General features: G+C 35.0%; 1 protein-coding gene across 6 annotated transcripts in view; it reads left to right on the top strand.

Moving 5' to 3' along the window:
- SENP7 (SUMO specific peptidase 7) overlaps positions 1-23,943 on the top strand; it is a 147,704-nt gene that overhangs the window by 52,030 nt on the left and 71,731 nt on the right. For 3 of the 6 annotated variants that reach the window (XM_068546836.1, XM_068546837.1, XM_068546838.1), the window contains 3 exons: positions 1,151-1,248; positions 14,078-14,275; positions 22,806-23,000. In XM_068546836.1, coding sequence (XP_068402937.1) covers positions 1,151-1,248; positions 14,078-14,275; positions 22,806-23,000 — 491 coding nt within the window. The remainder of the gene's footprint in view (positions 1-1,150; positions 1,249-14,077; positions 14,276-22,805; positions 23,001-23,943) is intronic. The other 3 variants (XM_068546839.1, XM_068546841.1, XM_068546840.1) reach the window with 2 other exon arrangements.

Below are 23,943 nucleotides of genomic sequence, written 5' to 3' on the forward strand. Positions count from 1 at the left end.
GGATTCTTAACCACTGCGCCACCAGGGAGGTCCCCACACTGTTTATATATATATATTTAAAAATTTTTTAATTTTGGCTGCGTTGGGTCTCTGCTGCACGCAGGCTTTGTCTAGTTGTGATGAGCAGGGGCTACTCTTGTTGTGGTGCGTGGGCTTCTCATTGCGGTGGCTTCTCTTGTTGCGGAGCACAGGCTCTAGTTACACAGGCTTTAGTAGTTGCAGCATGAGGGCTCAGTAGTTGCGGTGTGCAGGCTCTAGGATGTGTGGGCTTCAGTAGTTGTGTGCGCGGGCTCAGTAGTTGTGGCTCGCAGGCTCTAGAGTGCAGGCTCAGTAGTTGTGGCACGTGGGCTTAGTTGCTCCGTGGCATGTGGGATCTTCCCGGACCAGGGATTGAACCTGTGTCCCCTGCATTGGCAGGCGGATTCTTAACCATTGCACCACCAGGGAAGTCCTGTTTCTATATTAACTAAATCAATTTTAACTTTGTTTGTAGTTGGATTAAACCTAAACACTGTTAGTAAGATATCTGACTCTTCCCTAAAGTTTTTCCATGCAGCAGTTCATAGGGAATCAGTTGTAATCCCTTCCAATTGTTTATAAATGCAGTTACTTCATAATCACAGACTCTGTTTAACTCGGCATGTAATTATTTTTATTTCCTTTAAACACATTCACCATTTCTCATAGTTATGTAAGCTTTTGAATCTTAAAATGTCTATTTCCTGACTAAAATTACCTTTACATTTTTAAATGTCTTTTTTCTTTTTCTTTTTTTAACGAATTAAGTCCAGACCCTTTATTTATTTATTTATTCATTTATTTATTTATTTTTTGGCTGCGTGGCATGTGGGATCTTAGTTCCCCAACCAGGGATTGAACCCACGCCACTTGCAGTGGAATGTGGAGTCTTAACCACTGGATCGCCAGGGAAGCCCATACATGTCTTTCTTCTATTATTTATTGGACTTATATATCCTCACTAGCAAAAGATGCCAGGTATTTTGTAGATTGCATTTTTCCCCCTCTGTGAACCGTTATGACTTTGGCTGTTTACCTTGAATTTCTAAATAAAAAGAAAATTTAAGTGCGTCTTAATTGTCATATTGCTATATTTATTATTGAAATTCCAAATTCCATTTTTTTTTCTTAGTGGAAAAGGAGCCTAAGAAATAAGGTCCTCTCTGTAGACCATAAAAGTAAAAAGGGTGTACGTGGGCGTCCTGTCACTTCTAAGACATCACCAGAAAGGTAAGATGCATGTATGTGTGTGATATAGGATGGGCTTATACTATGTATAGTGTGACCATGAATGATTCACTTAACCTTTTTGGTTCTCAATTTCCACAACTTTTAAAATACAGTGATTGAGTTCAGTGGCCTCTACGGTTTCTTCTAAGCTCTTTCTGTGATTCTAATTCATCTTAACTCCTTGTTTTTGTGTGTTTGTAACATCTTGAAAGCTTTAGCTAATAAAGCAAGAGTTACATATAGACTCATTAAGATGCTGGATTCATCATTTGTGCTCCATTTAGCAACTGTGGTCTTAAAGTCATAGTATTAATGAATAATGGATATACTGGAATTAAATATCTATGGGATTCAAATTACAGTTATTAGCAGCAGGAAATCGGAGCTGAATTTTAGTATTGGACATCAGTAAATGCTTAAAAAGTTGTTATTTTGCAAAAGGGTGTTATCTTTTTTAGAATAGTGAATGAATAAAAAGTGACAGTAACAAAGTAAAAATTACAATTATTGGGAGTTTGCACAAATTAGAAGACTAATTGGAGTTCTTTTTTTTTTTTTTTTAGTTTATTTATTTATTTTTGGCTGCATTGGGTCTTTGCTGCTGTGCACGGGCTTTCTCTAGTTGCAGTGAGCAGGGGCTACTCTTCGTTGCGGTGTGTGGGCTTCTCTTGTTGCAGAGCACAGGCTCTAGGCACATGGGCTTCCGTAGTTGTGGCACATGGGCTCAGTAGTTGTGGGATGCAGGCTTTAGAGCACAGGCAGTAGTTGTGGCACATGGGCTTAGTTGCTCCGTGGCATGTGGGATCTTCCCGGACCAGGGCTCGAACCTGTGTCCCCTGCATTTGGCAGGCGGATTCTTAACCACTGTGCCACCAGGGAAGTCCTAATTGGAGTTCTTGATTTTATGTCAGAGCACTCTGTAAGCTGTTTAGTCTGAATTCTCACCTTTCAAGTGAATTGTCCTTAGGAAATAAACATATCGGTGACTCCATATCCTTATCAATACTTATTTTCCCTTCCTCCTTCCCTTCCTTCCTTCTTTCCATAGTTGTCCTAGTGGGTGTGAAATGGTAATCTCATTGTGGTTTTGATACATATTTCCTAATGACATTGAGTGTCTTTTTACATGCCTGTTGGTCATTTGTATATCTTCTTTAGAGAAATGTCTGTTTAGATCCTTTGCCTGTTTAAAAATTGTGTTGTTTATCTTTTTATTGTTGAGTTGTAAGAGTTCTTTATATATTCTGGATACAGGTCCTTATCAGATATGTGATTTGCAAATATTTTCTCTCACTCAGCTTTTCACTTTCTTGATGGTGTCCTTTGAAGCACGAAAGTTTTTTTCACTTTGATGAAATCCCATTTATCTATTTTTCTTTTGTTGCTGTGCTTTTGTTGTCATATCTGAGGAACTATTGCCTAATCTGAGGTCATGATGATTTACTCTTGTGTTTTTGTCTAAGAGTTTTATAGTTCTAGCTCTTAGATATAGGTATTTTATCCATTTTGAATTAATTTTGGGTATGGCATGAGATAGGCATCCAGGTTTATATTATTGTTTGTGAATATGCAGTTGTCCCAGCAACATTTGTTGAAGAGGTACGAATTTTTCTTGGCACTTTTGTTGAAAATCAGTTGACATTGATATAAGTGTTTATTTCTGGATTTGGAATTCTAGTCCATTGATCTATATGTCTGTTTTTATGTCAGTACCACTGTGTGCTGTACACTGTATTATTGCAACTTTGTGGTAAGTTTTGAAATTGGGAAATGTGTCTTCCAACTTCATAATATTTTTCAAGACTTTTTTTTTTTTTTTTAATTTTCTGGCTGCACTGTGCGGCATGCAGGATCTTAGTTCCCCGACCAGGGATCAAACCCATGCCCCCTGCAGTGGAAGCATGGAGTCTTAACCACTGGGCTGCCAGGGAAGTCCCTTTTCAAGATTGTTTTGATTGTTCTGGGTTCCTTGCATTTTCAACTGAGTTCTAGAATCAGTTGGTCATTTTGAGCAAAACAGCCAACAAGGATTTTGATGGAGGATATGTTGAATCTGTAGACCAATTTGGGGAGTATTGCTGTCTTAACAAATTAAATCTTCTGATTCATGAATGTATCTTTCCATTTATTTAGGTCTTATTCAATTTCTTTCAACAGTGTTTTGTAACTTTCAGTGTGTCTTGGACATTTATTGTTAAATTTTTTCCCAAGTATTTTCTTTTTGATGCTGTTGTGAATGGAAGTGTTTTCTTAATTTTAGTTTTAGATGGTTCATTACTAGTGTGTAGAAATCCCATTGATTTGTATATGTTGACCCTGATTTATATACTGTGACCCTGTTTGTCCTGTTCTAGAAATTTTTAGTAGGTTGCTTGGAATTTTGTATATACAAGGTCATGTCATCTGCAAACAAAGATGGCTTTACTGCTTCCTTTTCAGCTGGAGGCCTTTAATTTTTTCCCCTTGCCTAATTGTCCTGGCTAGAATGTACAATGTATAATGGAAGTGGTGAGAGTGGAAATATTTGTTTGTTCCTACTATCAGAGGGAAAGCATTCAGTATTTTACCGTTAAGTATGATGTTAGTTATAGGTTTTTTATAGATGCCCTGCTGTGGTTTGAATGTTTGTACAATATCTCCCCAAAATTCATATGTTGAAATCCTAATGCCCAATGTGATGGTGTTTGGAGGTGGGGCCATTGAGGGGGGTGCTTAAGTCATGAGGGTGGAGCCCTCATGAACGGGATTAGTGCTCTTTTTATAAAAGAGACCTCACAGAGCTTCCTGGTGCCTTCTACCACGTGAGGACACTGTGAGGAGTCCGCAGTCTGCAGCCCAGAAGAGGGCCTTCACCAGAGCCTGACCATGTTGGCCAGCACCCTGATCTTGGACTTCGCAGCCTCCAGAACCGTGAGAAATAAAGGTTTGTTGTTTATAAGCTGCTGAGTCTGTGATATTTTGTTATAGTCTGAACAGACTAAGACGTGCCCTTTTTCATGTTGAGGAAGTTCCCTTCTGTTCTTAATTTGTGGGAGGCTTTTTATGATGAATGTGTGTTGGATTTTGTCAAATGCTTTTTCTGCATTTATATCATGTAATTTGTATCCTTTATTAATATAATGTATTACATAAATTGATTTTTAGATTTTAAACCAACTTTGCATTCCTGGGATAAATCTCACTTGATTCTGATTTATGATCCCATTTATATGTTACTGGTTTCAGTTTGCTAGGATTTTATTGAGGATATCTATGTTTGTATTCAGAAGAGAAAATAACTTGCTGTTTTCTTATGTTGTCTTTGTCTGGCTTTGGAATCAGGCTAATAATAGCCTTGTAGAATGAGGTGAAAAGTGTTGTCTCTTCCTTTGTTTTCTGGAAGAGTTTTTGAAGGATTGGTATTAATTCTTGTTTAAATGTTTGATAAAATTCACCAGTGAATCCATCTGGTCATTCATTGGTGGTGTGTGTGTGTGTGTGTGTGTGTGTGTATGTGTGTGTGTTTCTGTGAAGTTTTCCAGTTAGAAATTCAGATTTTTCCTTGTTATAAGTCTGTTGAGATTTTCTTTTTTTTTTTTTTATGAGTCTGTTTTGGTAGCTTTTGTTTTTCTAGGAATTTGTATATTTTATTTATCTAATTTGTTGCCATATATTTGTTCATAGTATTCTATTATACTGTTTAAAATTTCTGTAATATTGTTAGTGATGACCCGTCTTTCATTCCTCATTTTAGTAATTTGAGTGTTTTCTTTCTTTCTTTCTTTCTTTTTTTGTTCAGTCTACCTAGATATTTGTAAATTTTGTTGATCTTTTCAAAGAACCAACTTTTGGTTTCATCAATATTCTCTGTAGGTTTTCTATATTCTATTTCATTTATTTTCACTATAATCTTATTTTCTATTTCTTCTCTTTGTTTTGGACATAGTTTGTGCTTCTTTTTCTAATTTCTTAAGGTACATGATTAGGTTATTGATTTGAGATGTCTTCTTTTCTAGTATAGGTGTTTAGTTTTAAATTTTATTCTAAGCACTGCGTTAGCTGCACCTCATAAATTTTGGTATGTTGTGATTTTCTTTTCATTCAGCTCAAAAGTATTTTCTAATTTCTGGTATGATTGATTCACTTCTTTTGAAAGTGTGAATTGTTTAATTTCTATGTATTTTTAAATTTCAAAGATTTTCTTCTTTTATTGAGGTATAATTGACATATAACATTATATTAGTTTCAGATATACAACATAATGATTCTATACTTGTATATACCATGAAATGATCACCACAGTAAGTATAGGTAACATCCATCACTCACATAGTTACAGATTTTTTTGTGTGTGATGACAACTTTTAAGATTTACTTTCTTAACAACTTCCAAATATACAATACAGCATTATTAACCATAGTCCCCATGCTGTACATTATATCCTCATGACTTAGTTTTGTTGTTGTTAATTTTTAATTGAATTCCACTGTGGTCTGAGAACGTTTTGTATGATTTCACTTCTTGTAAATTTATTGAGGTTTATTTGTGGCCTGGCATATGGTCTTTCTTGGAGAATGTTCCATGTGTTTGAGAAGAATGCATTCTGTTCCTGTTTGTTAGAGTGGTCTGTGGATGCGTTGGTTGATGGTGTTATTCAAGCCTTCTGTATCCTTGCTGATTTTGTGTCTAGTTGTTCTATCAAGACTGGGGTTTTAAGTGTTGAACTATTACTGTTGAATTGTTAATTTCTCCTTTCTGTTAGTTTTTGCTTAATGAGCCTTGTGGTCCTGTTATTAAGTATATGTGTATTTATAGTCAGTATATCTTACTGATGAATTAACCCTTTTGTCAATGAAATGTCCCTCATTGTTTCTACAGACTTTTTCTTTTTTTGCTTTAAAGTCTATTTTGTCTAATACTGATAGAGCCATTCCACCTGTCTTAAGGTTGCTGTTTGCATGGTATACCTGTTTCCATCCTTTTACTTTGAACCTGTTTATTTCTTTGAGTCCAAAGTGTGTCTCCGGTTGAGAGCATACAGTTGGATCTTATCTTAGTCTGTTTAGAGTGTTATAACAAAATACCATAAGACTAGGTGGCTTATAAACAAAAAACATTTATTTTTCAAAAGTGTTATAATTCCTGGGAAGCCCAGGATCATAGCACTCCCAGATTCAGTATCTGGTGAGGGCTTCCTGGTTCTTAGATGGTCATCTTTTTACTGTATCCTCAAAGGGTGGAACGGGTACTCTCTTGAACCTTTTTTATGAGCACTAATCCCATTCATGAGGGCTCTACCCTCATGACCCAGTCACCTCCCAAAGGCCCCACCTCCTACTGCCATCACTTTGGGGGTTAGGATTTCAAAATATGAATTTTGAGGGGAAACAAACATTCAGAACACAGAAGGTCTTGTGTTGTTGTTTTTTTTTAATCTACTCTCACAATCTCGACCTTTGACTAGATTATTTAATCCATTCACATTTCATGTGACTCAAGGTGTGCTCAAGGCTGTGCTTCCTTTGAAGGCATTAAGGAATAATCTGTTCCATGTCTCTCTCCTCTCTTATTCATGCATTCAGTCCTCCATATTTACATGTTTTCCCTGTATGTCTTCATGTTGTCTTCCTTCTGTGTATGTCTGTTTCTGCCAGTTTTATAAGGATACCAGTCATAAGGTACAGGCATACCTTGTTTTATTGTGCTTCACGTTATTGCGCTTTGGAGATACTGCATTTTTTACAAATTGAATGTTGCAGGCAACCCTGCATTTAGCAAGTCTGTCGGTAGCATTTTTCCAGAAACATTTGCTCACTTTGTGTCTCTGTGTCACAGTTTGGTAATTCTCCCAATATATCAAACTTTTTCATTATTATTATATTTGGTATGGTGATCTGTGATCAGTAATTTTTTAAATTCAAGTATAGTTGATTTACAGTACTGTGTTTCAGTTATACAGCAAAATGATTCAGTTGTATATTTTTTCAGATTTTATTCCATTATAGGTTATTACAAGACACTGAATATAATTTCCTGTGCTATACAGTAAATCCTTCTTGCTTATCTATTTTATGTATAGTAGTATATACCGGTTAATCACATTTTCTTAATTTGTCCCTCGCCACCTCTCCCTCCCGTTTGGTAACCATAAATTGGTTTTCTATGTCTGTGAGTCTGTTTCTGTTTTTTTTTTTAAACATCTTTATTGGAGTATAATTGCTTTATAATGTTATGTTAGTTTCTGCTGTGTAACAAAGTGAATCAGCTATATGTATACATATATCCCCATATCCCCTCACTTTTGCGTCTCCTTCCCACCCTCCCTATCCCACCCCTCTAGGTGGTCACAAAGCACTGAACTGATCTCCCTGTGCTATGCGGCTGCTTCCCACTAACTATTTTACATTTGGTAGTGTATATATGTCATTGCTACTCTGTCACTTCGTCCCAGCTTACCCTTCCCTCTCCCCATGTCCTCAAGTCCATTCTCTGTGTCTGCGTCTTTACTCCTGTCCTGCTCCTTGGTTCATCAGAACCATTTTTTTTTTTTTTTTTTTAGATTCCATATATATGTGTTAGCATATGGTATTTGTTTATCTCTTTCTGACTTCACTCTGTATAACAGTCTCTAGGTCCATCCACCTCACTGCAAATAGCTCAATTTCGTTTCCTTTTATGGCTGAATAATGTTCCATTGTATATTTGTGCCACATCTTCTTTATCCATTCATCTGTCGATGGACACTTAGGTTGCTTCCATGTCGTGACTATTGTAAATAGAGCTGCAATGAACGTTGTGGTACATGACGCTTTGAATTATGGCTTTCTCAGGGTATATGCCCAGTAGTGGGATTGCTGGGTCATATGGTAGTTCTATTTTTAGTTTTTTTAAGGAACCTCCATATTGTTCTCCATAGTGGCTGTATCAATTTACATTCCCTCCAACAGTGTAGGAGGGTTCCCTTTTCTCCACACCCTCTCCAGCATTTATTGTTTGTAGATTTTTTGATGATAGCCGTTCTGACCGGTGTGAGGTGATACCTCATTGTAGGTTTGATTTGCATTCCTTTAATGATTAGTGATGTTGAGCATCCTTTCATGTGTTTGTTGGCGATCTGTATATCTTCTTTGGAGAAATGTCTGTTTAGGTCTTCTGCCCATTTTTGGATTGGGTTGTTTGTTTTTTTTGATATTGAGCTTCATGAGCTGCTTGTATATTTTAGGGATTAATCCTTTGTCAGTTGCTTCGTTTGCAAATATTTTCTCCCATTCTGAGGATTTTCTTTTCGTCTTGTTTATGGTTTCCTTTGCTGTGCAAAAAGCTTTTAAGTTTCATTAGGTCCCATTTGTATATTTTTGTTTTTATTTCCATTTTTCTAGGAGGTGGGTCCAAAAGGATCTTGCTATGATTTATGTCATAGAGTGTTCTGCCTATGTTTTCCTCTAAGAGTTTTATAGTTCCTGGCCTTACATTTAGGTGTTTAATCCATTTTGAGTTTATTTTTGTGTATGGTGTTATGGAGTTTTCTAATTTCATTCTTTTACATGTAGCCATCCAGTTTTCCCAGCACCACTTACTGAAGAGGCTGTCTTTTCTCCATTGTATATTCGTGCCTCCTTTATCAAAGATAAGGTGACCATATGTGCATGGGTTTATCTCTGGGCTTTCTGCCCTGTTCCATTGATCTGTATTTCTGTTTTTGTGCCAGTATCATACTGTTTTGATTACTGTAGGTTTGTAATATAGTCTGAAGTCAGGGAGCCTGATTCCTCCAGCTCTGTTTTTGTTTCTCAAGATTGGTTTTGCTATATGTGGTCTTCTATGTTTCCATACAAATTTAAACTTTTTTTTGTTTTAGTTCTGTGAAAAATTAATACTACTATTAATAAAGCTGCTGTGAATATTCATGTACAAGCGCCTGTGTGGACATGTTTTTATTCCTTTTGGTTAAATACCTAGGAGATGGGTTGCTGGGTCATTGAAAGTACATTTTCAACTTTGTTAAGCAACTGCCAAATGTTTTCCGAAAGTAATTGTGCCACTTTACATTCCCATCAGCAGTGCAGAAGAGTTTTACTTCTTCCACCCTCCTGCCAGCGCTTGTATGGTCAATCTCTGTCATCATCCCTTTTAATGTATGTGTAGTGATATCTTATTGTGGTTTTAATTGCATTTCCTTGATGAATGATGATGTTGAGCATCTTTTCATGTGCTTATTGTTCTTTTGTATCTTCTCTAAAGTGTCTGTTGAAATATTTTGCTGTCTTCCCCCCTTTGTTGAAAAGACAAACTTTTTTTAAAGACTGGAAAGATGAGGTTAATGATATTGAGTGCCTTTTTATGTGCATATTGGCTATTCATATGTCTTTCTTGTGAAGTGTTCAAATATATTTAAATATATAGAAATTTAAAAAATTTTACCTTTAATTTGGAGGGAAAAGATTGCTGACTTCTGCCTTAGGATATTATTAGTCAATCAGATTGCAATAAAGCAAATTTATGAACATGAAATAAGTATTTTCACAGAGAATCCAAATTGTCTTTTTCACTTAGAGCCAACTATTAGAATTACCAGTAAAATCACCAATGGTGATTCTTATTTGGTTTGGGTGAATAGAAAAATGGCATTTTCCAACATTGGATATTTTCATATTTAAAATCATTAAAATTATCACTGGGGTATTTTCCCAAATAATTTAGCAAATTACTAATAGTCAGTAGTTTTCTCAGATGAAAAGTATACCTTATATATCCTTAAGATTTTAGAAGTATTTTCATTTGATCATTTAGAATTTTAAGTTGTACAGTTGTAAAACCTATAAAAGAGTAGTCCTGAATGTAAAAAATAATTTTTTTTCACTAACCAATAGATAGTTTTTGGCTAGGTAAAGATGTTTACCATTCTTTACAAAATTAATTGGTTGACATTTCTCTTTATATAAATAGTATAGTACTTGCTTAGTATAGAAAATAGAAATAAAGACAAGTAGAAAGAAAAAAACACAGCCAGTCACTCTTAAAATTTAAAGTAGAAGATTTTAGGAGACTAATAAGTAACATTCCATTAAGTGGCTTTATCATTGTTTACTTAACCATTCTGCTATTGCTGGGAATTTTTATGTTTTTAATTTAAAAAATTTTTTTATTTTTGGCTGTGTCGGGTCTTTGTTGCGGCACATGGGATCTTTGTTGCGGCACATGGGATCTTTGTTGCGGCATGTGGGATCTTTGTTGCAGCATGTGGGATCTTTCATTGGCGGTGCACAGGCTTCTCTCTAGTTGTGGTGCGTGTGCGTTGTAGCATGTGGGTTTTTTTTCCCTCTCTCTAGTTGAGGTGCATGGGCTCAGTGGTTGCAGTGCAAGGGCTTAGTTGCCACGCAGAATGTGGGATCTTAGTTCCCTGACCAGGGATTGAACCTGCGTCTTGTGAATTGGAAGGAGGATTGTTTACCACTGGACCACCAGGGAAGTCCCTATTGCTGGGAATTTAAATTTGCTTTTGTTTTGTTGCTTTTATAAATAATACTGTGGTGAATATCTTCATGCATAACTTTTTTTCCCTGTTTCATATTTTTTTGGTACAGGATTCCAGGCGGGATTATTTTGTTAAGAGTATAACAAACACGCAAGATGTTGTTAACGTTTTCCCACCTTTGCCTTCTCTCAGTCTCTTTTCATACATGTATGTAAGTGCATATCACATATGCACATTCAGGTACACGTTTTTTTTCCCAGAACCATTTGAAAGTAAGTCACAGACATCAGGCACTTCACCTCTGAGTATTTTAGCCTGCACTTCTTAAGAACAAGAAAATTCTTTTACGTGATAACCACAATACATTATGAAGAAAATTTAAATAATTTCATATTATCATGTAATATAAAGTCTAGAATCAGAATTCTCTAAATGTCCCCCAAAATGTCTTTTGTTAAAAAAAATCTAGGGTCAAATTGAGGTTCATGCATTTTATTTTTTGGTTATTATGTCTCATTAGTCTCTTAATCTTAGAATAACCCCTGCCTCCCACTGACCCCCCTAAACCATGACATTGACTTTTTTGAAGAGTTCAGGCCAGTTGTCTTGTAGAATGTCCTACATTCTAGATTTTTATAATTGGGTTTGTCCTCATGATTAGGTTCATGTTACATTTTTGGCAAAAGTACTTCATAGCTGATGTTATTTGCTTATTGCATCATATCAGGGGATACGTAATGTCTGCTTGTCCCACTGTTGGCGGCCTTACATTTGATCACTTGGTTAAGGTGGTAGCTACCAGATTTTTAGTCATAAAGGTGCCTTTTTCCTTCGTAATTAATAATCACTTGTGAACCTAATTATCTTTTTGCATTGTGCTGACACCAAGGTGGCTGAGCAGTGATGGGAAAAAAAAATCACAAAACACAGTATGTTTATGCCATTATAAATTTGTGGTTATTAACCCTACTGGATTCCGCAACTTCAAGATAATCATACTGTGTTTCTCTAGTCAGCTTGTGTTCCCCCTCTCCACAGTGATGATTTGAAGCCTTTTCTCTCCTCAAGCCTATGTTCTTTCACCTTTTGTATCACTTTGAAAAAATGATCTTGGTTTCTGGAAGAAGGAAAAGGGGTTCTTCTCCCACCATAAACCAGCACAGTGGAGCAGTTAAGAGTGCTGGCAACAGAGTTGAGAGTGTGTGGCTCTGGATCCCGCTCTGACTACTCACCCATTTTACTATGGACTTAGTTATTAATCATTCTATTCTTGGTCTTCTCAGTTGCAGAAGAATAATTACCATTGTACTTCACAGAGTAGTTGTGAGGATTAAGTGAAGTAAATCATTGTAGAGGTCTTAACATGCTTCCCGGTATACGGTGCATGTTCAGTAAATATTAGCTCTTTTTATGCTACTTCTTAAGAAACTTAATTATAAAGTTAATTATCCTGTCTCCTGTATCTTCAACCTCTCCTACTCTGTTGACGTCTTCCCATAAGCACTGAAACTTACACAGATATTTTCTATGTTAAGCTAACTAACCAACCAATAACTAACTAAGAAGACCTTTCTTGCATCTCACATTTATCTTCAGCTCTTGTCCTATATCCCCCTTTCGTAGCTGTTTGTCAACTGCCTACATTTGCTGTGTCTGTGTCCCTTTTCTTCTTTCCCATTTCTGCTCCCACCATTCCACTAAACTATACCTAAGTCACCATACCCTCTCTAAATTCATTATTACCCTTTTCTCTTGGTGTTTTCTTTATTCTTCATAAAAGATCAAAGTCATCTTTTAAAAATACAGCTCTTGTCTCATGATTCTCTTGTTAAAACTAGGGGATTGATATTGTTGTTGACATTAAAGTTTCAAATCCTCAACATAGTCCACAGGGTCCTGCCTAACTGCCCATCCTTATCTTATACAAATTTCCTCTTCACTCTAAGCACTTGAGCCAGGTAAGTCCTTTAATTTCCTTAAAGAAGCTTTACTCATGTCTGAGTATTTACATTTTGTCCTCCTTTTTGAACCACTCTCCATTTTCCACTTGTTTCCTTTGGACAGTTTCAGCGTAAATGTCATATTCTCAGTAAAACCTTCCCTGATCTCGTTCAGAAGAAATGCAGCACCTGTATTTCCTGTTCATATTGCTCATCATAGTTGTAATTAAATAACTGATCGGGTAATTCTTTTGAATGTAAGCTCCATGAAGACAGGAACTGTAACTCTTTTGTTTGTTGCTGAATCTCCAGATTCTACTAGTACAGTTGTTTTGTTAGAAGGTATTTGGTAAGTATTTGTTGAACGAAGAATGAATTATTATTCATTCATAGAAATGTCACTCATCTCTTTATTATTTAATGATAATTTTAAAATCTGTAAACTTAAAGTGTTTGGAGTTTCAGTGAGTTCTATAGAGGTTCCTCTGAAGACTTGTATCCCGCTTCTTCCAGATGATCTGAAGATACAGCCCCAAGTGGCTGCGGCAAACAAGTGATTTCTTTGAGCTCTGTTTTATATTAAAAATACACGAACACTTTGCTTTCTGTTTCTTAATATTCTTAACATTTGTTAAACAAACAGTGCCTAAAATTGGTACTGGGGAATAGAATAGATGCTCTTCTGATCACACATTTCCAATTCTTCCAGCCATTCCTCATATGACATTGTCTCACATCTACTTGGTAGCCTGTTCACAGCCCTGCAGAAACTATATTTCATGGTTCTAGAACTGAACACAGTTCTTCAAGTATTATCAGCACATAGATGTGTTGAATGAGTAATGGGCAAAATGTAGCGAGGCAGAGCTGGAAGTGCTTAGATTTATCAGTTTTACTTTTGAAATTGGTGTAGGTACAGTAAGTGTTTTAAGTTGACATATTTTTAGAAATAAGGTAAAATTAAATGTATCTTAAGACTACGTAGGGTTAAGATTGTAGATGTTGTACTGTTACCCTTAGTTTTAATTATGTTTTCCGAATCAAATACTAAAACAAGAATACATTTTTAGTGCAGAAAGCAGTTGCCTATGTGATGTGATGTGCAGATGTGTGTTGTTGTTCCAGTTACAGTGTGACCAGGCACAGATTGGTTACCAGCAATCCAACAGCTGTACGTGTGTGTGACCACAGGTGTAGTATACTAGATAGAATTCTGAAGAAAGACCCAATTTAAGTGAAATGTGCTTTAGTTTTTCATGTATATTTGAGAATGACTAGGCATATTTTTTACTTATGATATTTACTACTCTGGTTAATTTCTTGAAGAACTGAATTTAGAATTCCTGGAGGTTTTCATTTGTTATAATTTGTGATGAATTCATGTATTATATAATGTTTAGTACTGTATGTATTAATTATTTATGTGTGTAACAGGCAACTCAAAGTTGTGTTGACGAATGTCCTATGGACGGATTTAGGACGAAAATTCAGAAAGACCCTACCTAAAAATGATGCTAATTTATATGATGCCAACAAGGTGCAATCAGACTCATTGCCTTCGACATCTGTTGACAGCCTAGAGACATGTCAAAAATTAGAACCTCTTCACCAAAGCCTTAATTTATCTGAAAGGTATGTTGTTCAGTATTGATTTTGTTCAACTTACCGTATTTGAAATAATTTAAGTCCAATAGTCTTAAAAATAAGATTGTTGGAAATGATCTTTAAGAAAATCTGCATATACAGGTGTGACCCCCTCAAATCTTAAAGTTGACAATCTTAATTTACAAAGTTAATGATTCTACATTTCATTAAATAGATTGACATAGAATTATTTTTAAAAACAAGTATTCTTAGTGCATTTAGCTTAATAATTTGATTCACATGTACAGATTTTTAGAGATTCACATATGATATAAAATGAAGAACTAGATACATATAGATGGGTAAGGACCTAGATTAAATATTTTTTGAAAGGTATGTTAAAGATGCAGAAAATAAAACAGGTATGTATATCTGTCTATCTGTAGATCTTTTTAATTTTCTGCATCTTTAACATACCTTTTAAATATTATTTAACCTGGGTCCTTACTACTTTTGACTTTATGAGCTTTCTTGTATTTTACATGCATTTTTTTAAAAAAAGGAGGTGATTTTGAAATATTACTCCCAGATTTTTGATAATAAATATGCGGTTTAATTTTGAAAACTAACAGGTTTTGTTCTATATTTTTTAAAAGAATTATATGTGAAGTTTGGGGCTAAAAATTAGGAATTAGCTCTGGGAATTTGTCATCTGTAACATATTAATAATATTTTTAATGTATTTCCACTTACAGTTTTAACCCTTAAATGAGTATTTTTTAGGGGAGGTATTTTGCTTTCAGTTAGAATATCCTGTCATTAGCTGGATGGTGCTTTGGTTATTTGGTCTGTAATTTGATAACAATTTATAAGTGCTTTAAGCCAAGATCCAGTGAAAACCTGTTAACTATCAGCACAATTATTTTAAATATTAAAGAACTCTGTCAAAACATCTGAACATAGTATTATGCATTAATTGTTTTTTAAAAAAGGACACTTTTTTTTTAATACATCTTTATTGGAGTGTAATTGCTTCACAATGCTGTGTTAGCTTCTGTTGTACAACAAAGTGAATCAGCCATATGCATACATAGATCCCCATATCGCCTCCCTCTTGCGTCTCCCTCCTACCCTCCTTATCCCACCCCTCTAGGTGGTTGCAAAGCACCGAGCTGATCTCCCTGTGCTGTGCAGCTGCTTCCCACTAGCTATCTGTTTTACATTTGGTAGTGTGTATATGTTGATGCTTCTCTCACTTCGTCCCAGCTTACCCTTCCCTCTCCCCGTGTCCTCAAGACCATTCTCTATGTCTGCGTCTTTATTCCTGCCCTGCCACTAGGTTCATCAGTACCATTTTTTTTTAGACTCCGTATGTATGCATTAGCATATGGTATTTGTTTTTCTCTTTCTGACTTACTTCCCTCTGTATGACAGACTCTAGGTCCATCCACCTCACTACAAATAACTCAACTTCATTTCTTTTTATGGCTGAGTAATATTCCATTGTATATATGTGCCACATCTTCTTTATCCATTCATCTATCGGTGGACACTCAGGTTGCTTCCATGTCCTGGCTATTGTAAATAGTGCTGCAATGAACATTGAGGTGCATGTGTCTTTTTGAATTATGGTTTTCTCTGGGTATATGCCCAGTAGTGGGATTGCTGCGTCATATGGTAGTTCTATTTTTAGTTTTTTAAGGAACCTCCATACTGTTCTCCATAGTGGTTGTATCAATTTACATTCCCACCAACAGTGCAGAGGAGGGTTACCTTTTCACCAAGGACACTTCTTTTAAAGAAGGCAAAAACATAAAAAGCTATGTAACAAGAATTTCTGTACTAGATCATATCTGATGTAAATTTACCTTTCTAAAGCACCCAAAATCTTAGAGTCAGACAACTTAGCTTCAGTAATTTATGAAGCAGTTTGCTCTCATTGCCCTGGAGTCCAGTGTTTTTCCTCCTTAGTACAGGTGAGCTATTCCCTTACTGTGCTGCTAGATCTAAATAAAGGGGGCTAAAGGAATGACGCTTCCAATCCCTTTGATTCTCTTGAAAAGAAGCTTTAGCTCTCTTCCAAATGACATCTGTCCCCTCATCCCATGTCTGTCCTTTTTTCAATTAGATCAGCATGATTGGAAAAGTGTAATGTTTCATTCTCTTGGAATAGTTTTTCTCACCAGAAATTGTTAGCAGCTAGATTATGTGTCCATGAAATTTAAATATAATGTGAAGTAAAGAGTCCCAATGAGATTCTAATTTGGTTTTTACTGTGTGTGTGTTGTTCTGTTCACTTACTGGGATGAACTACTAGTTAGTCCAGACTTTTTCCCTCAGCTCCAGGTGTCCTAAATTTAACTTGTTCCAAAGTGGATGCATCGTCTTTGTTCTCAGACTTGTTCCTATTTCTGTATCTCCTCCCTGTCTGAATATATGACTCCTCTTTACACTTAGTTCTTCAAATTAGAACTTGGAAATTGTCCTGGCTCCTCTTTTTTCCTTATCCTTTGTATCCAGTCATTTATCATGTCTAGTTATTTGTACCTCCTAAATCTGTCTTGAAATGATCTTTTCTTCATCTTTATTGCCACTGCCTCAGTTCAAGCCCTGATAACTTTGTGCCTTTATTATTAGGATCGTAATTTGATTGGGCTTCCTGAGCATAGTCTTTTTCTTCTAGGTTATTTCTCTGTATTGTTGCTGAGGTATTCATTCTAAAAGGCAGATGTTGTCGCCCTCCAGTTTAACATCTTTCTGTGGCTCCACATAAACTTTAGGATAAAGTTCAAATTCCTTACCTTGGCATACAAGGTCCGTGATGATTTCACTTTTGACTATCTCTAGCTTTGTGTCTGTCCACTCTTCCATATTCATGCTGTGCTTTAGATTTAGGAAACTACTGGTAGTTCACTGAATGTATGATGCGGTTTTATTCCTCTGAGCTCATGCTTTTTGTTCTCTTGGGAACAATTCTCCTTTTCCCCTTTACTGACTTATATTGAGCTCATTATATTTAACATTGAGATCATTTCTTTGATTCCACCTGCCACATCTGCATTTGATCCCTTTCTTTGTCTTGCTAAGCGGCCTGTTCCTGTATCATAGCACTCATCACACTGTACTGTGATTTTTAGTTTCTCTGCCTCCCTGACAATAAGCTTCATGAAGGCAGGGACCCTACATTTTATTATTTTTCCTTGCACAGTACTGGGCACATACTAAACGCTCAATAAATGTTTGCTGACTATACGAAAGAGATTGCTTCTCAGCAGAGTTACATCTCCAGTCTCCTTGATTGAAATGTCTTTTCCTCCATCAGAACCAATTATCTGCTCTGTAATTTTGGTGACAATCAGGAGAAGAGATATCACAAGCTTCAAACAGGAAAATTGGAGAACTGTTTAGGGTATAGCTTTGGATAGATGTTTTCTTTGTGGGGCTTGCTATCTAGACTAGGAGACTGAGACTTTGACATGATGCTGTTTGTCTTATTTTCATTTTACTTAGCTAGGATTTCATTATTTCAGAAAGATGAAAGGGAGAAAAATTTATTTTTGGTTTTTAATTTTAACTTAAAGTTTAACTATTGAGTAAATCAAAATTACTCATTCATTCCCAGAAATGGCATTTTTTTTACTTTTTAAAAATTTTATTTACTTATTTGTTTTTGTTTTTTAATTAAAAATTTTTAATTTTATATTGGAGTATAGTTGATTTACAATGTGTTAGTTTCAGGTGTACAGAAAAGAAGTGGCATTTTTTAGAAATTTTATTTGCATTCTAGGATCTAAAGGTAGTGATCTAAGTAAGTTGCCTTTTAATGAAGATAGTTTAGCCTTTTAATTTCCGGATAAAGTTGAGAAGAAAAACAGAAAACACATGATACCAATCAATCTTGTTAAATAATGAAGAAAAGGGTCAAGAGTTTTAGAAATATCAAACTAGCAGTATGTGGGATGCATACATTTTTTTTAAACAAGTAAATCATATTTTAGTTTAGGTTTTATTTCCGTATGTGGTTCATATCTGTTTTCCTGGGAGAATATTTCCAGATCCTTATAAACTTTGGACATTAGGCAAGAAAGAGCCTAGTGGGAGACATGTGCAAAACTTCTGAGACGGTAAACCATCTTTCTCCTGCTTTCATCTATTGGCACCAGAGATTATTAGAGAAATATCGACACAGTGTAACTATATTCTGTTAAGAAAAAGTTAGTTCCTGGTTCTTGGAATTCCCCTAAATGACTTAATTATATTTATTCATGCTTTTCTTAAGTTTGCCTATGTTTGAAGGTTTAGAAAATTACATATTCCAGATATTGTGGTGGTAAGACTTTCTGGACACCCTGGTATTCTTGTAACCTTAAGACTTCTTTAAGCCAGTAATGTTTTAGTTGAGTGATAATTTATTCACTTAATATATAGCTTAGTAAAAGAAAAGAGCAAATTTAGGAAATCTGTGAATCTCTTTAAGAAAGTAATTCAAAAATTAAAAATTTTTTTCTTTGTAGCTTAAACTGATTTAGAAAGTAATATTTTGAATTATATCATCTGGGATAAGAATAGATTTATAGGAACCCTAAAAAAGACCTGGCGCAGCCTAAATAAAGAAATAAAGAAATGACCATTGTTAACAAAAAAAAAAGAACAAAAAGTTTTGATCAAGAAAAAAAAAGTTACATAGCACAGTTTTAGAAAAGCATTCATCTAAATTACAGCAAAATAAAAACTAAATTAGTATTGTAATTTTTTTGCTTGTTATTTATAGCTTTATTACCAGATGTAATTGTTATCTTTCAACAAGGGTTCCATTGCTTTAAAAATTTGCTCTTAACATCAAGTATGTCTTAATAGCTCTTATCAGTTTTTCAAAGTTTTCCCCCATTTATTAAATTATTTCAATGTTATATTTACCTTGCTACCAATATGTGGGGAAGGAACTCACAATTTGTGATTGAAAAAATTAAGAACCAGAGAAAATAACCATGTAGACACACAATCAATAAATGATATTACTTCTCAGGCCAGTGTACTTTCTGTTTCATCTCACTGCATTACAAAATTTGTTTCTCCTTTGGTTTAACATATTATATTTTGAAGTGTGATTTCATAATATTAGCAAGTAAAGTTAAACAAATTCTGTTTTACTTACTGATACTATTTGCATACTTGGGAAAAAATTGGATGGACTGTGTGAAATGACATTTTTCAGTCCTTCCTTATATATTGCGATAGTATGAGAGATGAAGTACACACCTTTATATATTTCTTGTGAAAATTCAGAATCTTTTGAAATGCTGGCTAGCCCTAGAATTTCCATGGCAGTGCTAATTTATAAGTTGTACACCAAAAGACAGTTTAGGTATTATGAACTTAATTATTACTTTATAGATTTGTTTTCTGTAAGGCTGTCATACAAAGCTCTCTGTTTCTTCAAGGTACACAAATTACATAAGTTGTGAATAGCTGATGAAAGATGTTTTGGGCTATGGTGCGTGTTATGAAGAGCTAGGGGTACTGTAGGCATTGCTATTTAACTATATACTTTTCTAATAAAGTATTTTCATTAAGATTGCAGAGCATGATGAATTATGACAAGCACTAACTGAAAAGATAATTTATAAGTTTGAGCAAGACTTCAATAATAGGAAAATTAAAGTGAGCTTCCATTTATTGTATATTTACTATGTGCCAGGACTTGTGCTAAACTGCTTTACATCTATTATTTCATCTAATCTTAATTTTTTAAGGTAGATATTATAATTCTCCCTATCTTTGAGATGAAGAGATCAAAGATAAGAGGTATAAATTATGGTAAGTAACTTATCTAAGGTTATATAGTTATTAGGTGCTGAATTCAGAACCCAACCTTATGTTTGTCTGACTCCAGAGTCCTTGCTCTTAACCTCTGTGTCATACTGCTTTTCATTCTTCTGACCTTTAATTTTTTAATAAGTAGGAATTGGACTTTATTACATATTTTATGTGATGTCTAATTTATTAACCTTTAAATATTCTACTTAAAAATTTTTTTTCTTGTGGCATTTGTTCACATAGTAGTAGAGTGCTTTTTAATTGAAAGGTGTATCATGGTAGACATGCTGAGATAGTTCCTTGAACCTTCTGATAGCTTCAGAGGCCCTCTAGGGCTCTTGTGCTTTAGAGATGCGGGTTCTACTGCAGTTTGGTATATAATCTTTTCAAATGGTTTTTGGGTGAATTTTGAAATTTTTCTCTTCTAGGAAAGACTTTCAACTATTTGTTTAGCTTAAAAATTCTCATTTATCCTCTAAGATTCTTTTTTCATAGCTCTGCTTTTTCTTCCTTCAAAATCTAGCAGCAAAACAAACCATAAAAGAATAGAATGATCATTTATTATTCAGAAGCTAATTCTAATCTTTATAATTTTTCCCTTTCCTTGCTGATATTTGTATTTTTGTTGTTGTTGTTGATTATTCTCTTCAGTACTTTTTATAGGACTAATCTTCTATGGACTCTTTCTCTCGTATTTGGAGAGACAGCTTTTTTTTTAGGGACTCAACATTTAAAAACACATTTAAACATACTATAGTCAGGCATTTAAACAGAGGTAGTAAATTATAGCTGATATTTCTTTGGTATTTCTTCCTCTGTGCCCCAAATTTTCTCTTTATTTAAACACTACGGTTCTTGGATTGTTTTCATTATGAGCCACATTTTAGAATTCAGTAATGATAGGGGACCATAAAAAGAGTGTATCATCTGCTCTTAAAATGAGCTATCAACTAGTATATCAGATTCTCTCATCTCTTAAAAGTAAGTAAAATTTTAATTGTGCTAAACTATGTGGAAAAAAATAGTTCTTACCCAATAAAATTCTCTCTTCTAATATTCCTGCATTTTCCCTAAAGCATTGAGAACTGTAGTTGAGTTTCCTTTAGTGATTTATTTCACAGCAATTCCTAGTGTGAGGTCAGACAGAAGAAATCTTGAGACTCCTTACTTGTCCTGTATTGTCTCCATTCCTACTTTAATTCCAGGATTTTAAGAAGGGTTCTGTCAGGCATCAAATATACAAAGCAGACAATAATAAATAGGATTCTTAGAGATTTAAATCATGAGAGGAGATAGAAAAATATCTCTGTCCTCCTCTCCCCACAGTTAGTGGTTGTACTAAATGGCTAACTTTCTTTGCTTTCTTCCTTCACTCAAACTCTGAGTTCAGAGAGTTGTATTTACTACTAGCCTTGTTTTTAGATCATATACTGCTTAATCAACCCAGTACATATTTTGGGGAGGTTGTGCTGGAAATGGATATTTTTAAGGTTTCCTGAAGTATCTACAGAAAAGCTCAGTTATCTTGATGCTGTGGCAAGTTAGTATTGAGGATGCAGTGTAATGGAATAAAATTTAAAAAACCAAAAGATAATTGGCCCAGGTTCTTCTTCCAGGAAGCGTTGCTTATACTTGGGCAACCATTTAACTTTTCTGAGCTTTGAGTTCTTCATGTTTAAAATAAAGAGAAGGCTAAGTTATTTTAAAGTTCTCCTATGATGTGAAATTCTACGTTATCTGGAACATAGTGAAAAGAACACAGTGCCTCTATGTAGTGAAAATAGAGTACCTCTGAGACTACAGCAAATGTAACAAAGTACAAGGAAGCTCACATTTTTTTACTTAAACAAAAGTACTCTGGCCCTTTCTAGGTGTTATCTATTGTCTCTCACAAAAGGTCAATAAAGTGCTTCAAGTGACATATGGGTAGCAGTCAAGGGGGGCATCTGATAAAGAGGAGATAGGAAACTTACAAAATACACTAATGTGAAGTAAAAAAATCACAATAATTTGGCCTGGGCCAGTCAGTTCAGGTCAGATAGTGGCCTTGAGGGCATCACTGTAGTGTGGAAAAGAACATCAGTTGTTTAAAGTAACAACTGGTTAACCAGGAGAAGATTAGGCTATCCTCTTCTGTTTAAGGATGATGTGAAACCACCACTTTAAAAAAGTTTGGAGTGTTAAAAATTACCTTTACTAAACATTTGTTGACCCTTTTCCCTGGTGCTATTATATAAAGCGTGTTTATTACCATCAGTATATGTGCTGTTTCACTTAAGGACTCTATCATTACCATAGATGCAATCTGAATGATGTCTTCCTTATTGGATTTAGCATTTGTCATTTACCAATTATGAGTATTGTTATTTACCAAGGACCTTTCTGTTGAAGGAGAAGAATAAAGATTTATTGAATTGGTTTGTAGTATCTGTGTTTTTAACAACTACTGGAAAAGAAAAAGAAAGCATTTTTTGAGAAAAATTGGTTAAAATTTTAAGCAACCCCAATAGCATCCACTAAGTATAGTTAAGCTATTATAGTGGCATGCCAATCTATGCCAACTTATAAGATATAAGTATGTCTAGAAACAAAAAAAAGAGTGTTCATCCAACATTTTGAGTTCTTATGGGCTGATTTCCAGGGTGGTATAATTCTAATAGCTTACTTGTACTGAGTTGAAAATGCTTGAAAATTCAACTTCCTAGAATTTTTTTTACTGCAAATTTCAGTACAGTACAGTGTTTGTTATTTTATATGACAGGATACCCAGAGTTATATTGACGAATGTCCTGGGAACGGAGTTAGGAAGAAAATACATAAAGACCTCATCTGTAACTGAGGCCAGTTTGGGTGATACAGACAACTTGCAATCAGAGCAGCTTTCTTCATCATCTGATGGCAGCCTAGAATCTTGTCAAAATCTAAATCCTCACAAGAGCTCCTTTTTATCTGAAAGGTATGTTTAGTGATAACTTTACTCAAAATAAATATTTTACTTATTCTCATGAGCCTTCCTCTATTCTTCCCCCACAGATATGTTACTGCTAAATGAGAGGCAGCTGTGCTCTGATGGCTAGTATAACTTTTCTCCCCTGGTGGCTGGAACGGCTATTGGAACCAACAGTCCATAGCTAATAATCAGTTTCAGACAGTACCGGTCACTCTACTTGTGTTTTGGGAAAATGGAGGCAGACTCTTAATGAAAATTTAGTTACCTATTTCAGTTTATTTGTCTGGTATAATTGAAATTCATTCTCCTGACATCTGTCTATTCCTTCTCCTTCTTTGTCCTATCCATCCATCTGGCTCTCTCTCTATCCATCCATCCATCCGTCCATCCGTCCGTCCGTCCATCCATCCCTCCATCTTTTCTTATTCCCTATTTGTATACTCATATTCTAGAACTGTACCTGGCCATTAAATATCTGCTGAATGAATGACTGAATGCATTCCTCACAAAAAATGGCTTGAGATAGCTGAATTCCATTAACAAACATGGCTTACTGTACTAATAAGAGAAATGATAATCAGCAGTTGCTTTTGTTTTAAGCTTTAGGAAAGGCTCATTTGGGGGCTGTAAATAAGAAAAAAATTTGCAGTAAAAAGCTAGGGGATGTCAGTTAGTAAATAGTACTAGATCTTTTAACTTCCATTTACCGTGAACTTCTCTATTTTATTTTCTGCTTTCCACCAGTACGATAAATAGTTTTGATCTGAGTGAAAAATTATTGATCCAGTTTTAATTGTCCCTCTACCCCCAACCAAAAGGTAACTTCTGGTTTGTATTTCTCTTGTAAGCCTAATTACATTAAAGAGTATTTATGGTTGCCTTTTAAAATATCTATAACAAATTTCTTAATTTCTAACACATTCTGTTTTTATAAACCCTGTTTATTTCT

This window comes from Eschrichtius robustus, chromosome 6 (assembly GCF_028021215.1).
Source record: "Eschrichtius robustus isolate mEscRob2 chromosome 6, mEscRob2.pri, whole genome shotgun sequence".
NCBI classification, from domain to species: Eukaryota; Metazoa; Chordata; class Mammalia; order Artiodactyla; family Eschrichtiidae; genus Eschrichtius; species Eschrichtius robustus.